The 15,240-nt window shown below is 47.4% G+C and overlaps 1 protein-coding gene across 5 annotated transcripts in view; it reads right to left on the bottom strand.

Moving 5' to 3' along the window:
• The window catches only part of PHF3 (PHD finger protein 3), a 322,047-nt gene that overhangs the window by 112,545 nt on the left and 194,262 nt on the right, over positions 1–15,240 (bottom strand). For all 5 annotated transcript variants that reach the window (XM_063916746.1, XM_063916748.1, XM_063916749.1 and 2 more), the window contains 3 exons: positions 8,467–8,623; positions 8,243–8,359; positions 7,729–7,857 (listed from right to left, as the gene is read on the bottom strand). In XM_063916746.1, the coding sequence (XP_063772816.1) occupies positions 7,729–7,857; positions 8,243–8,359; positions 8,467–8,623 (403 nt within the window). The remainder of the gene's footprint in view (positions 1–7,728; positions 7,858–8,242; positions 8,360–8,466; positions 8,624–15,240) is intronic.

The following is a 15,240-nucleotide window of genomic DNA, read 5'->3' as shown; positions in this document are numbered from 1 at the left end:
CATGGGGATTATACCAAAGCTCCCAAACGGGCGGGAGAGTGCGGATGACTCTGCAGCACCGAATGAGAGAACTCAAGGTCCTCCTCAGCCAGGGTATCAATTTTGTAGAATTTAGCAAACGTGTTTGCCCCTGACCAAGTTGCAGCTCGGCAAAATTGTAAAGCCGAGACCCCTCGGGCAGCCGCCCAAGATGAGCCAACTTTCCTCGTGGAATGGGCTTTTACTGATTTAGGATGCGGCAATCCAGCCGCAGAATGCTCCAGCTGAATTGTGCTACAAATTCAGCGAGCAATAGTCTGCTTAGAAGCAGGAGCACCTATTTTGTTGGGTGCCTACAGGATAAAAAGCGAGTCAGTTTTCCTGACTCCAGCCGTCCTGGAAATATAAATTTTTAAGGCCCTGACTACGTCCAGTAACTTGGAATCTTCCAAGTCCCTAGTAGCCGCAGGCACTACAATAGGTTGGTTCAAGTGAAAAGCTGATACCACCTTAGGGAGAAACTGGGGACGAGTCCTCAATTCTGCCCTATCCATATGGAAAATCAGATAAGGGCTTTTACATGACAAAGCCGCCAATTCTGACACACGCCTGGCCGAAGCCAAGGCCAATAACATGACCAACTCCACGTGAGATATTTCAAATCCACAGTTTTAAGTGGCTCAAACCAATGTGATTTTAAGAAACTCAACACCACGTTGAGATCCCAAGGTGCCACAGAAGGCACAAAAGGGGGCTGAATATGTAGCACTCCCTTTACAAATGTCTGAACTCCAGGCAGTGAAGCCAGTTCTTTCTGGAAGAAAATCGACAGAGCCGAAATCTGGACCTTAATGGAACCTAATTTTAGGCCCATAGTCACCCCTGACTGTAGGAAGTGCAGAAAACGACCCAGTTGAAATTCCTCTGTTGGGGCCTTCCTGGCCTCACACCACGCAACATATTTTCGCCAAATACGGTGATAATGGGTTGCGGTTACTTCTTTCCTGGCTTTTATCAGCGTAGGAATGACTTCTTCCGGAATGCCCTTTTCCTTTAGGATCCGGAATTCAACCGCCATGCCGTCAAACGCAGCCACGGTAAGTCTTGGAATAGACAGGGCCCCTGCTGTAGCAGATCCTGTCTGAGCGGTAGAGGCCATGGGTCCTCTGATATCATTTCTTGAAGTTCTGGGTACCAAGCTCTTCTTGGCCCATCCGGAACCACGAGTATCGTTCTTACTCCTCGTTTTCTTATTATTCTCAGTACCTTTGGTATGAGAGGCAGAGGAGGGAATACATAAACCGACTGGTACACCCACGGTGTCACTAGAGCATCCACAGCTATTGCCTGAGGGTCCCTTGATCTGGCGCAATATCTAGTTTTTTGCTTAGGCGGGACGCCATCATGTCCACCTGTGGCCTTTCCCAACGGTTTACCAACAGTTGGAAGACTTCTGGATGAAGTCCCCACTCTCCCGGGTGTAGGTCGTGTCTGCTGAGGAAGTCTGCTTCCCAGTTGTCCACTCCCGGAATGAACACTGCTGACAGTGCTAAGACGTGATTTTCCGCCCATCGGAGAATCCTTGTGGCTTCTGCCATCGCCATCCTGCTTCTTGTGCCGCCCTGTCGGTTTACATGGGCGACTGCCGTGATGTTGTCTGATTGGATCAGTACCGGCTGGTTTTGAAGCAGAGGCCTTGCCAGACTTAGGGCATTGTAAATGGCCCTCAGTTCCAGAATATTTATGTGTAGGGACAACTCCTGACTTGACCAAAGTCCTTAGATATTTTTTCCCTGTGTGACTGCCCCACAGCCTCGAAGGCTGGCATCCGTCGTTACCAGGACCCAGTCCTGTATGCCGAATCTGCGGCCCTCTTGAAGATGAGCACTCTGCAGCCACCACAGTAGAGATACCCTGGTCCTTGGAGACAGGGTTATCAGCCGATGCATCTGAAGATGCGATCCCGACCACTTGTCCAAGAGGTCCCACTGAAAGGTTCTTGCATGGAACCTGCCGAATGGAATTTTGCTTCGTAAGAAGCTACCATTTTTCCCAGGACTCGTGTGCAGTGATGCACCGATACCTGTTTTGGTTTCAGGAGGTCTCTGACTAGAGATGACAGCTCCTTGGCTTTCTCCTGCGGGAGAAACACTTTTTTCTGTTCTGTGTCCAGAACCATCCCCAGGAACAGCAGGCGTGTGGTAGGAACCAGCTGTGACTTTGGAATGTATAGAATCCATCCGTGCTGTTGTAGCACTTCCCGAGATAGTGCTACTCCGACCAACAACTGCTCCTTGGACCTCGCCTTTATAAGGAGATCGTCCAAGTACGGGATAATTAAAACTCCCTTTTTTCGAAGGAGTATCATCATTTCTGCCATTACCTTGGTAAAGACCCTCGGTGCCGTGGACAGTCCAAACGGCAGTGTTTGGAATTGGTAATGGCAATCCTGTACCACAAATCTGAGGTACTCCTGGTGAGGATGGTAAATGGGGACATGTAGGTAAGCATCCTTGATGTCCAGGGATACCATGTAATCCCCCTCCTCCAGGCTTGCAATAACCGCCCTGAGCGATTCCATCTTGAACTTGAATTTTTTTATGTATGTGTTCAAGGATTTCAAATTTAAAATGGGTCTCACCGAACCGTCCGGTTTCGGTACCACAAACAGTGTGGAATAGTAACCCCGTCCTTGTTGAAGTAGGGGCACCTTGACTATCACCTGCTGGGAATACAGCTTGTGAATTGCCTCTAGCACAGCCTCCCTGCCTGAGGGAGTTGTCGGCAAGGCAGATTTGAGGAAACGGCGGGGGGGAGACGCCTCGAATTCCAGCTTGTACCCCTGAGATACTACTTGAAGGATCCAGGGATCCACCTGTGAGCGAGCCCACTGATCGCTGAAATTTTTGAGGCGGCCCACCACCGTACCTGGCTACGCCTGTGGAGCCCCCGCGTCATGCGGTGGACTCAGAGGAAGCGGGGGAAGAATTTTGATTCTTGGAACTGGCTGACTGGTGCAGCTTTTTCCCTCTTCCCTCGTCTCTGTGCAGAAAGGAAGCGCCTTTGACCCGCTTGCTTTTCTGAAGCCGAAAGGACTGTACCTGATAATACAGTGCTTTCTTAGGCTGTGAGGAAACCTGAGGTAAAAAAATTTCTTCCCAGCTGTTGCTGTGGATACGAGGTCCCAGAGACCATCCCCAAACAATTCCTCACCCTTATAAGGCTCTATGTGCCTTTTAAAGTCAGCATCACCTGTCCAGTGTCGGGTCTCTAATACCCTCCTGACAGAATGGACATTGCATTAATTCTGGATGCCAGCCGGCAAAATATCCCTCTGTGCATCCCTCATATATAAGACGACGTCTTATGTTCGCAAAATAGTATCCCTGTTTGACAGGGTTACAGACCACGCTGCAGCAGCACTATCTGCAGGTCTCAGTCTAGTACCGGAGTGTGTAAATACAGACTTCAGGATAGCCTCCTGCTTTTTATCAGCAGGTACCTTCAAAGTGGCCGTATCCTAAGACGGCAGTGCCACCTTTTTTGACAAACGTGTGAGCGCCTTATCCACCCTAGGGGATATCTCCCAGCGTAACTTATCCTCTGGCGGGAAAGGGTACGCCATCAGTAACTTTTTAGAAATTACCAGTTTCTTATCGGGGGAACCCACGCTTTTTCACACTTTATTCACTCATTTGATGGGGGAACAAAACACTGCCTGCTTTTTCTCCCCAAACATAAAACCCTTTTTTAGTGGTACTTGGGTTAATGTCAGAAATGTGTAACACATTTTTTATTGCCGGGATCATGTAACGGATGTTCCTAGTGGATTGTGTATATGTCTCAACCTCGTCGACACTGGAGTCAGACTCCGTGTCGACATCTGTGTCTGCCATCTGAGGGAGCGGGCGTTTTTGAGCCCCTGATGGCCTTTGAGACGCCTGGGCAGGTGCGGGCTGAGAAGCCGGCTGTCCCATAGCTGTTACGTCATCCAGCCTTTTATGTAAGGAGTTGACACTGTCGGTTTATACCTTCCACCTATCCATCCACTATGGTGTCGGCCCCACAGGGGGCGACATCACATTTATCGGCATCTGCTCTGCCATCACATAAGCCTCCTCATCAAACGTGTCGACACAGCCGTACCGACACACCGCACACACACACAGGGAATGCTCTGACTGAGGACAGGACCCCACACAGCCCTTTGGGGAGACAGAGAGAGAGTATGCCAGCACACACCAGAGCGCTATATAATTTTGGGATTAACACTATATTGAGTGAATTTTTCCCAATAGCTGCTTGTATATACAATATTGCGCCTAAATTTTGTGCCCCCCCTCTCTTTTTAACCCTTTGAGCCTGAAAACTACAGGGGAGAGCCTGGGGAGCTGTCTTCCAGCTGCACTGTGAAGAGAAAATGGCGCCAGTGTGCTGAGGGAGAAGCCCCGCCCCTTTTTTAACTTACTTTCTCCCGCTTTTTCTGGAATACTGGCAGGGGTAATTTTACATCTATATAGCTTCTAGGACTATATATGATGTAAATTTGCCAGCCAAGGTGTCATATATTGCCCTCAGGGCGCCCCCCCCCAGCGCCCTGCACCCTCAGTGACCAGAGTGTGAAGTGTGCATGAGGAGCAATGGCGCACAGCTGCAGTGCTGTGCGCTACCTTGGTGAAGACCGAAGTCTTCTGCCGCCGATTTTCCGGACCTCTTCTTGCTTCTGGCTCTGTAAGGGGGATGGCGGCGCGGCTCCGGGAACGAACACCAAGGCCAGTTCCATGCGGTCGATCCCTCTGGAGCTAATGGTGTCCAGAAGCCTAAGAAGCCCAAGCTAGCTGCAAGCAGGTAGGTTCGCTTCTTCTCCCCTTAGTCCCTCGATGCAGTGAGCCTGTTGCCAGCAGATCTCACTGTAAAATAAAAAACCTAAATATACTTTCTATTACACACATGTCGACACACATACTTACCTATGTTCACACGCCGACCTCTGTCCACTAGTCCAAGTAGAATCCACGTGTACCTGTGAATAAAATTATACTCACCTCAATCCAGTGTCCAGATTATAATCCTCGTACTTGGCAAAACAACAAAACGAACACCCGGACCAAACGGACTGAAAGGGGTCCCTTTCCACGAATGCCGGGACCCCACGTGACTGCTGTCACAGAAGGTCCCTTCAGCCAATCAGGAAGCGCTACTTCGTAGCACTCACCTGATTGGCTGTATGCGCGTCTGCATCGCACAGCTCCCTCCATTAGTTTCAATGGTGGGAACTTTGCGGGTAGCGGTGGGGTTACCCGCGGTCAGCCGCTGACCGCGGGTGACCTCACCGCTGACGCAAAGTTCCCACCATTGAATATAATGGAGAGGCTTTGCGATGCGCTGTCTGACAGCTCAGACGCGCATACAGCCAATCAGCAGAGTGCCAGGACGTTGCGCTCGCTGATTGGCTGAAGAGACCTTTCTGTGACAGCAGTCACGGGGGGGTCTCTGCATTCGGGGAAAGGGGTCCCATGTGTAAACATGGGACCCCTTTCAGTCAGTTTGGTTCGGGTGTTCGTTTTTTTTTTGTGCCAAGTACGAGGATTATTTTAAAAGATCCGGACACTGGATTGAGGTGAGTATAATTTTTTTCACAGGTACCCCGGATTCTTCAGTGACGAGGGGGGCGTGGCAGTCGGCGGGTCAACATAGGTAAGTATGTATGTGTCGGCATGTATGAAAAAAAGTTTTACTTTCACGGTGTGTGTCTCCTGTTTTTATTTGGGTATTTTTTTCCCAGTAGAACTACAGGTACCAGCGGGCCCGTTTTTCTCCCGCATGCTGGTACTTGTGGTTCTCCAAGTACCAGCTTGCGGGGGAGGCTTGCTGGGACTTGTAGTACTACTGGAAAAAACAATATTCTTTAAAATTTCTCAAGGCTATCAGCCCCCCATCAGCAGCCCTTGGATGGGGGGGGGGGGGGGGACACAGCCTCGGGCTTCACCCCTGGCCCTTGGGTGGCTGGGGGGAGGGACCCCTTGATTGAAGGGGTCCCCACTCCCCCAGGGTACCCCGGCCAGGGGTGACTAGTTGGATATTTAGTGCCACGGCCGCAGGGCGCTGTATAAAAGTGACCCCCGGCTGTGGCATTATCTGTCCAGCTAGTGGAGCCCGATGCTGGTGTAAAAAATACGGGGGACCCCTACTCTTTTTGTCCCCCGTATTTTTTGCACCAGGCGCAGAGCCCGGTGCTGGTTTTAAAAATACGGGGGATCCCCTGTCATTTCCCCCCCCCCGGATTTTGAGAACCAGGACCGGCTCGAAGAGCCCGAGGCTGGTTATGCTTTGGAGGGTGGACCCCACGCACTTTTTTTTCGGGTTTTTTACCGTTTTTTCCCGTTTTTAAAAAATTGGATCAAAATCCGTCAAATCGGCCTTTTTTCGACAGCGGGACTGTCGAATCCGTTTTTTATTGAATATGGTAAATTTCGGCACCCACTTGCCGGAATTTGACGGTCGAATTGTGTCGAATTAAAAAACGGGTGAAAAATTGCCGCGATTCGCCGCTAATTGCATATACCCCTATATCTGGGGCACATATCAATAATTTAGTGTACTCTGTAATAAAGAATTTGTGGTGGTAAATAAAAATTATATATTATTCTCCAATGAGACAGGCAGCATTTTTTTGATTTAATTAATTGCTTCAAATTGTATTCAAAGACGGTCTCCCAATTTGAGGTACATTCACAGTGAGATTTATTTATATATCTAACACCGGGTGGTCTTTAGTATGCCGAATGGCCGGGATCCCGGCGCACAGTATACCGGCGCCGGAATCCCGACACCCGGCATACCGACAGATATTCTCCCTCGTGGCGGTCCACGACCCCCCTGGAGGGAGAATAAATAGCGCGCCACCGCGAGCGCAGTGAGCCCGCAAGGGGCTCCTTTGCGCCGCTCGCCACGCTGTCGGTATGCCGGCGGTCGGGCTCCCGGCACCGGTATGCTGGTCACCGGGAGCCCGGCCGCCGGCATACCATACTACACCCCTAACACCAACGTGTCTCACTGTATTATTTCATCAAGTTGTGGGTCTTTTTATGCATAGATTACAGTTGATAATTGCAAGCATCATATTCAAGCTTCGTGGCAGCAATGTCCAAAATTATATATAGATATTTTAATTGCATTTTATAAATCAATGTTTTTTGTAATAGTGGTAAAGGAAAAATAAGTGAGGGATTGAAGGGTAATTTGCATTTTATAAATCAATGTTTTTTGTAATAGTGGTAAAGGAAAAATAAGTGAGGGATTGAAGGGTAACACATGTTAATGATTAAATGTGGTGAAGGGAATTCTGTAGATTTGTAAAAGGGTTGCTACACAGGGGCATTAATTAGGCATATGTGTAATCTTAAAGCCTACCTAATTGTATTTGCAAAGTCTGTACACTAAGCTGGAGGTAAGCTTTGACAGCAAACTGTTAATGCTCTATTAAAAGTATGTACAAAATACGTTTTATCTGTGCCACTAACATTTGAAATAAATATAAAGGCTGAGAGAAAAAGTAGGGGTTTGTGTCTGTCGCCTCTCTGCAAGCACTGCCATTTTTCTAGGTTCTTCAGGACTGACAACATCCACAATGATGTTTGATAGTATTGAAATTTGAATTAAAAGGACAGACCATTGCAATCATAACTAGTTCAGGAAATAAGGGAATCACACAATAAAGACTCAATGAACAAAATGTCAAATGTTTACTTCAGTGTCCATGACTTCTGGTTCTTTCATAGGAGCATCACTTTCTATTTCGATTTCACCTTTATGTGTAATTTTAGTGATTGGGCGTCGTTCAACTTCACGCTGTTCTTTTTCAATCATTTCAATGGTCTATAGAGGGAAGAAAGAGCATATGACTAAAGCTTGCAACACAATGTAACATCAGCATAATACATGGCAACTGCATAATATTGTGGAGTGTGGTCATTAAACGAGCAAAAACTTACTATTACAATAACACCTTTAAAATTGATTATCACTCTCTTAGAAAATACAGTCACATGTTGTCAAATTGGATAGTGATCATTTTTGTTAACTGTGCATCTTGATCAGTCCATAGTATAATTCATTTTATTTAACTGTAAAAAATCTGATCTAACACATAACTCCAGTATCAGAAAAAAATGTCAGCAGGAAATTAACAATGAAGGCATTTGCCTTGTCTATATTTAAAATAATGGAACGTAAACTTAACATAACAGTAGCAATATATTACATGTCTATTTTCCCTCTGTCGCCAAGCTGCAAGCTCTCTAGACGCCAACTCTTCTGGAGTCATCTTAATGAGATGTTCAGGGGTGATATCACCTCTCAGTACTCTCTTGTATAAAACCTAGAAAACAAAGATAAAACAGATTGTGTTTATGATTATTGCAATACACACCAGACAAATAACATGTTGCATTAATTAATATAAGGCTGTAATATTTTCAAACTTACATTGTTTTTAGGATCTTTCAAGTTAAACATTAAGCTTCGGTACTTATTTTTATACTTCGAATCTGTATCTCGATAAAATGAAAATAATTCCTTTTCAATCTTGGCTGATACTTTTGTAGCTCTTTCTGCAGGAATCTTTGAAGTTGATTCCGAAAGCCTGGTCAAAGAAACAGCAATAAACCAATCTTTAGAAGTATCATACTGATTACATGAAAGACCAGTGCCTTAGAAGTGTAACAATGATTCAAAAAGCCAGCACAGATAAGAATTATTTTAAACATTAATGGTGTTGAAACTGTGAACTGTAAATTATATAGGGCAGTGGTTCTCAACCTCAGTCCTCAAGTACCCCCAACAGTTCATGTTTTCTAGGTTACCTAACTGGTGCACAGGTGTATTCAATACTCACTGACACATTTTAAAAGACCCACAGGTGGAGCAAATTATTTCCGCGGTTGAGAACCACTGATATAGGGCAGAGGTAGACAATTAGATGTTTAAAGGGTCTCAAAAGGGTTTCTTCCCATATGGGGATGACATAACTTTTGCAGAAAAACATCATTCCCTTTTGTGAGAACAGAGCAGCACCATAAAAAGAGGATTTTGGTACTTACTGATAAATCCATTTCTCTGAATCCTCTAGGGGACACTGGAGTCCTATACAGTAGGGGTGTGAAGCCTTGAACCGGAGGTGTGGCACAATCTAAAATTAGCACTGTCTGCACAGCCGGCTCCTCCCCCTTCACATCCCTCCTCCCTCAGTTTGAAAAATTTGACTGAGAGAATAGGACATGACACTATAGCACATGGCGAGGAACCGAACCGTACGACATATCAAACAGCGGCCAAGAACTCTTAACCGAATAAGGAACGCTGTCTATACGAACTGTTTAAAACAAGAACTTTGAACACAGCAGGTTGACAGCACCGAGGCGGGCGTCCAGTGTCCCCTAGAGGATTCAGAGAAATGGATTTATCGGTAAGTACCAAAATCCTCTTTTCTCTTTCATCCACTAGGGGACACTGGAGTCCTATACAGTAGGGGACGTCCCAAAGTTTACCCCCAGGGAGGGAGTGTTGTCGGTGGCCTGCAAAACTAAACGTCTGAACTTAGATTCTCCGGACGCAAAAGTATCAAACTTGTAAAATTTCGCGAACGTGTGGGCTAAAGACCACGTCGCCGCTCTGCAAAGTTGAGTGGTGGAAGCACCCCTGGCAGCCGCCCACGAGGCACCCACTGAACGGGTAGTATGAGCACCCGTCTGAACCGGAACCTGTTTGCCACAGGAAACATAAGCTTGCCGAATGGCAAGTCTAATCCATCTAGACAAAGACTGCTTAGATGCCGGCCAACCCTTCTTTGGCCCATCATAAAGAACAAACAAATGGTCCGACTTTCTGAAGGACGACGTAACCTGTAAGTATACCCGTAAAGCTCGGACAACATCCAAGGACACGTCCTCATCTGTGAGACCCTGGAAAGATGGGACCACTATTGGCTGGTTTACGTGAAACCCCGAAACCACCTTCGGAAGGAAGTCTGCTCTTGTACGGAGTTCCGCCCTATCCTCATGAAAAACTAAGAAAGGACTCTTACAGGATAAGGCTCCCAACTCAGAAACCCGCCTAGCCGAAGCCAAGGCAAGTAATAACGTAACCTTCCAAGAGAGATATTTCAGGTCTGTTCCTGTCAACGGCTCAAAAGTCGGTGACTTCAAATATTCTAACACCAAATTTAAGTCCCATGGTGCCGTGGGAGGACGAAAAGGTGGTTGAATCCTCAGAACCCCCTGTAAAAAAGGTTTGAATCTCTGGCAAGGATGCTAGCCGCTGTTGAAAAAGGATGGAGAGAGCCGAAATCTGAACCTTCAAAAAACCCAGTCTGAGTCCTCCCTCTAGACCGGCCTGAAGGAAAAGTAGAAGTCGAGATAAGTGGAAGTTCGTTGAATTCCATCCCCGTTCCTGACACCAAGCCATGTACCGTCTCCAAATCCTGTAGTAGTGCCTGTCTGTGACCAGCTTCCTAGCGGTAATCATTGTAGGAATGGCCGTTCGTGGAATCCCTCTGTTTCTTAAGATCCGGGTTTCAATAGCCACGCCGTCAAACGCAGCCTGTTCAGGTCGGGGTGTAGAAATGGTCCCTGAGATAGCAGGTCCTCTCTCTGAGGTAACCTCCAAGGATCTTCCGCAAGTAACCCCCGCAGGTCGGAGTACCAACTCCTGCGGGGCCAATCTGGTGCGATTAGAATCGCCCACACTCGTTCCCGCTTTACCCTTTTCAGAACCCTGGGTATGAGTGGGAATGGTGGAAATATGTAAACCCTCCTGTAACACCAAGGAAGCGTTAATGCGTCCACTCCTTCTGCTGCTGGATCTCGAGTCCTTGACACATATCTGGGCAGCTGATGGTTTTGCCGAGACGCCATTAGGTCCACCTGAGGCAGACCCCATCGTCTCACAACCATGTTGAAAATCCGTGGATGTAGGCACCACTCTCCCGGATGCATGTCCTGGCGACTGAGGTAATCTGCTTCCCAGTTCTCCACACCTGGAATGAACACTGCCGATAGGATGATGTTTCGTCTTTCTGCCCACAACAAGATCTTTGTGGCTTCTTTTAACGCCATCCTGCTCTTTGTTCCTCCTTGACGGTTTATGTAAGCCGTCGTCGTGACATTGTCCGACTGAATCCTGATGTGTTGATTCATGACTAGGTCTTCTGCTAAGAGAAGCGCATTGTAAACTGCTCTTAGTTCGAGGATATTTATGGGTAGTCTGCTCTCCTGTAACGTCCACCGTCCTTGAAACTGATGGTCCTCTAGGACGGCTCCCCAACCTCTGAGACTGGCGTCCGTTGTCAGAATCCTCCAAGCCCAAATGCAGAATTTCTTGCCGGCTGCAAGGTTCTTGTGTAACGACCACCATATCAAGGAGACCCGTACTTGCGGTTGAAGTCTGATTCTCCGATGGAGAAGCCAGTGCGAGCCTGCTCCCTGAGCAATGAGGTTTATTTGGAATGGTCGGGAATGAAGTCTGCCGTACTGGAGAGCTTCGAACGACGCCACCATCTTCCCGAGAAGTTGCACACAGAGGTGCAGAGAAACAGTTTGCGTCCTCAGTACCTGAGCCACTAATCTCTGTAGGTCCTGGACCTTGTTCTCTGGCAGGAACACACGTAATAGTACCGTGTCCAAGATGAGACCGAGGAATTGAATCCGTTGAGTCGGTATGAGGTTGGACTATTGGAAATTGACAATCCATCCATGTTGAATTAGAAATTGATGGGATGTCTGAACATCCTTGAGCAGTCGATTCTGAGATGGTGCCTTGATCAGTAAATCGTCCAGATAGGGTATAATCGTTACCCCCAACAGTCTCAGTCCTGCAACCATGATTGCCATGATCTTTGTGAAGATTCTTGGGGCTGATGATAGACCGAACGGCAAGGCCCGGAATTGGTAGGGATCCGCCAACAGTGCGAACCTTAAGTAAGCCTGGTGAGGAGTCCAGATTGGAATATGCAGATATGCATCTTTTATGTCCATGGATACCATGAACTCGCCCTGTTCTAAGCCTGCAATGACCGATTGGATTGATTCCATCTTGAATTTGTAGACCCTTAAGAACTGGTTGAAAACTTTTAAATTGAGTATTGGTCTGACCGTTCCGTCTGGCTTTGGCACGACAAAAAGATTGGAATAGAACCCCGTTCCTCTCTGAGAAGCGGGAACCGGAATAATGACCTCTGCCTGTAGCAATTTTAGAATTGCTGCCCATAGTGCCCTTGCTTTTTGAGGGCAATGAGGTAATCCTGTTGTAAAAAACTGACTGTGAGGCCTCTGTTGAAATTCCAGTTTGTATCCCTGAGAGATTAAGTTGTTCACCCAAAGTTCTGGTGAGGTTTTGGCCCAGATGTCCTGAAAACCTTCCAGTCGGCCGCCCACCAAGGGGGACCCCAGGTGAGCTGGGAGGCAGTCATGCCACGGTCTTGTCAGTAGGTTTATCCTGCTTTCTGGTTGCTGCCTGTGAGCGTCCTCTACCTCTGCCCCCACGTGCTTGTGTACCGAAACCCCTTCCTCGGGCTCAAAAGGACTGTGCTTGTGTACCGAAACCCCTTCCTCGGGCTCAAAAGGACTGTGATCTAAATGAAGTAAACGCTGGTCCCGAATAACCTCTCCTAGTTTGTGGAGCGGTTCTCGTATAAGGAGTAGGCAGAAAAGTGGACTTCCTCGCTGTAGCCTGCAAAATCCACTTGTCTAATTCTGGTCCGAACAGCATTTCACCCCCAAAGGGGATGGATTCTACCGCCTTTTTGGTGTCAGAGTCTCCCTGCCATTCTCTGAGCCATAAAATCCTTCTAGCCGATATGGCCTATACAGATATGCGCGATGCTATTCTGCTAATATCCTTAGAAGCTTGACACTAGTACGATGCAGATTCTCGAATGTGTTCCGCCAGTTGGGTAATCTCTTCTAAGCTATTTTCCTCCTCAATAGCTTGTACAATACGGCCGGACCATGCACCCATGGCCTTGTTGACCCAAGCACAGACGATCGCAGGTCTCTGCGCTGCACCAGCTGCAACAAAAATTTACTTTAACGCAGTAGTTACGTTAGGAATTGGTAAAAAAATCTTTTTTGACAACCTTCCTAGTGAAGCATCCACTACAGGCGGAGTCTCCCACTTGTCCATTACACCCTTAGGTAGGGGATAAGTTACCTGAAACCGTCTCGGAAATTGAAACCGTTTGTCAGGTTGTTTCCAAGCCTCCTCTATCTGAGATTGGAGGGATTTAGGAATGGGAAACACTGCTAAACGCGGCTTTTGGGATTCGAACAAATCGAAATCTTCCGGCTCCCGTATTTCCTCGTTCTTAAAGCTTAGTATCTCCTTTACCGCGTCAATTAAGGAGTCTGGACCTGAGATTGCCGAGTCCTCTTCTGGAAAGTCGGCGTCTAGGTTAGGTTCAATTAACTCACCTTCCTCCGTATCAAGAAGAAAACCCTCTTCCTCCTCTAATTCTGGTATCACAGGAAGAGTTCTTTTAACAGCTTTGCGCACACTCGTTTCTGCGTGTGCGGGCGGCGTTAACCTGATGAGAAATTCCTCCATCGTCTTTGAGAATCCCGCAGCCCATTCTGATTGTTGCTTGCGTGATTCTGCCATCTCCATGGAGATTCTATTAGCAAGGTTGTCTTCCCATGCCTTAGCCAGAGCACTGCTCCCAGGTGGAGCGTCCTTGTCTAAGCAGGACTCGCACACCCGGGAGCTGCCTTCCCGTGTGCTCTTCTTGTTACATTTCGTACAAACATAGCAGGTCTTGGTTGCCTTAGACATGTTGTTTTTAAAACCCTGTACCAGGGTAGCCCGCAGCGCTTTCACCCTTTCAACTTGGAAGAGAAAGACTGGGAGATGACGGAAGCGAAGGTACTGGATCCGGCTGGAATTACCTGTCCTTTTCGTATATAAAAGGAGCAGGACAATATCTTTACTTTAATTAAAAAAAAATAAAACACCAGCCGACTCGCAATCCTCACACCCCAACTGTAAATCAGCTACGATGTTAGAGTTGGTATTCGCTTGCTTCCGTGTATTTTCTGCAGGATCTTTGAAACAGAAGTCCCTTGAAAATATAAATCTTTTCAGGAGATCCTCATAACCGTATATATATTATACACCAGCAGAGGGAGCTGTTACCTAACGCTCTCTCTGCTATATTATACTATGCACTATGCAGGCAGTGCAGCAGGGGGAGCTAATTCTTTAATAAACAATCTTCCCTTATGTACTTCACTGGGGGGAGGGGGAGGACCCATCCATTATCCCAGCCTGGCGCCATAATCATTAAATATGGCCCCCACTAAATGTCCTTTAAGACTGTATGGAAGCACTTGCCGCTGCCCCATATATCGTTGCTATTTCCTCCTCAATAGTTTATTGATTTTTTTTCCCCCTCCACTATTTGGCGCGCTCCGGACCCGCTGGCCGGCGCGCGCCGGGACAGTTTCCCGTAGCGGTGCCTGTGCTCCGCTTCAGCTGTCAGTCTCCGTCGCTGTGCAGCGTGCCGCTCTGCCGTCTCTCTCTGCTCAGAGAGGAAAGGCTGAGTCCCGCGCCGCACTCTGCTCCCGCGCCCGCCGCAGTAGCTGCAAGAGGGGATCTAATTCTATTACAGGAGGCAGCAGTGATAAAGGGTGACATTAAATAAGGAAGGCAACCCAAAAAAAAAATATTACATGAAGTACCCTAGCCTAAGCTACTTATACAGTACTCACTGTTAGAGGACTTGGAGGATCTCCTGTGGAGAGATGCAGGTCCCTTCAATAGGGATCTTTGTCTCTCCAATATATATGTGTGGCTTTGTCTCCCTTTTATTAGGTGGACGCAGCACACTCTGTTAGATTTTAGTCAGGAGCTCAGTGCTCCACGTGCTGTACCTCCAGCACAATTTTTCAAACTGAGGGAGGAGGGATGTGAAGGGGGAGGAGCCGGCTGTGCAGACAATGCTAATTTTAGATTGTGCCACACCTCCGGTTCAAGGCTTCACACCCCTACTGTATAGGACTCCAGTGTCCCCTAGTGGATGAAAGAGAAATGTGTTTAAGCAGTCCTGTTGTGAACTATTACAAAATGCAACTGCTGCAGAGTACCTTATACCAATGAGGGGTAGGCTAGGTCTTGTTTTGGGACAAGTCAAAAAGTAAACTAACCCTTCCATCAATGTAGCAAAGGAAGACTAGGTCATTAACTGCTGTCAAACACTGGTAAGGCTCACAT

Source organism: Pseudophryne corroboree, chromosome 4 (assembly GCF_028390025.1).
Source record: "Pseudophryne corroboree isolate aPseCor3 chromosome 4, aPseCor3.hap2, whole genome shotgun sequence".
Taxonomy (NCBI): domain Eukaryota; kingdom Metazoa; phylum Chordata; class Amphibia; order Anura; family Myobatrachidae; genus Pseudophryne; species Pseudophryne corroboree.
This window is presented reverse-complemented; position numbering and strand designations above follow the sequence as displayed.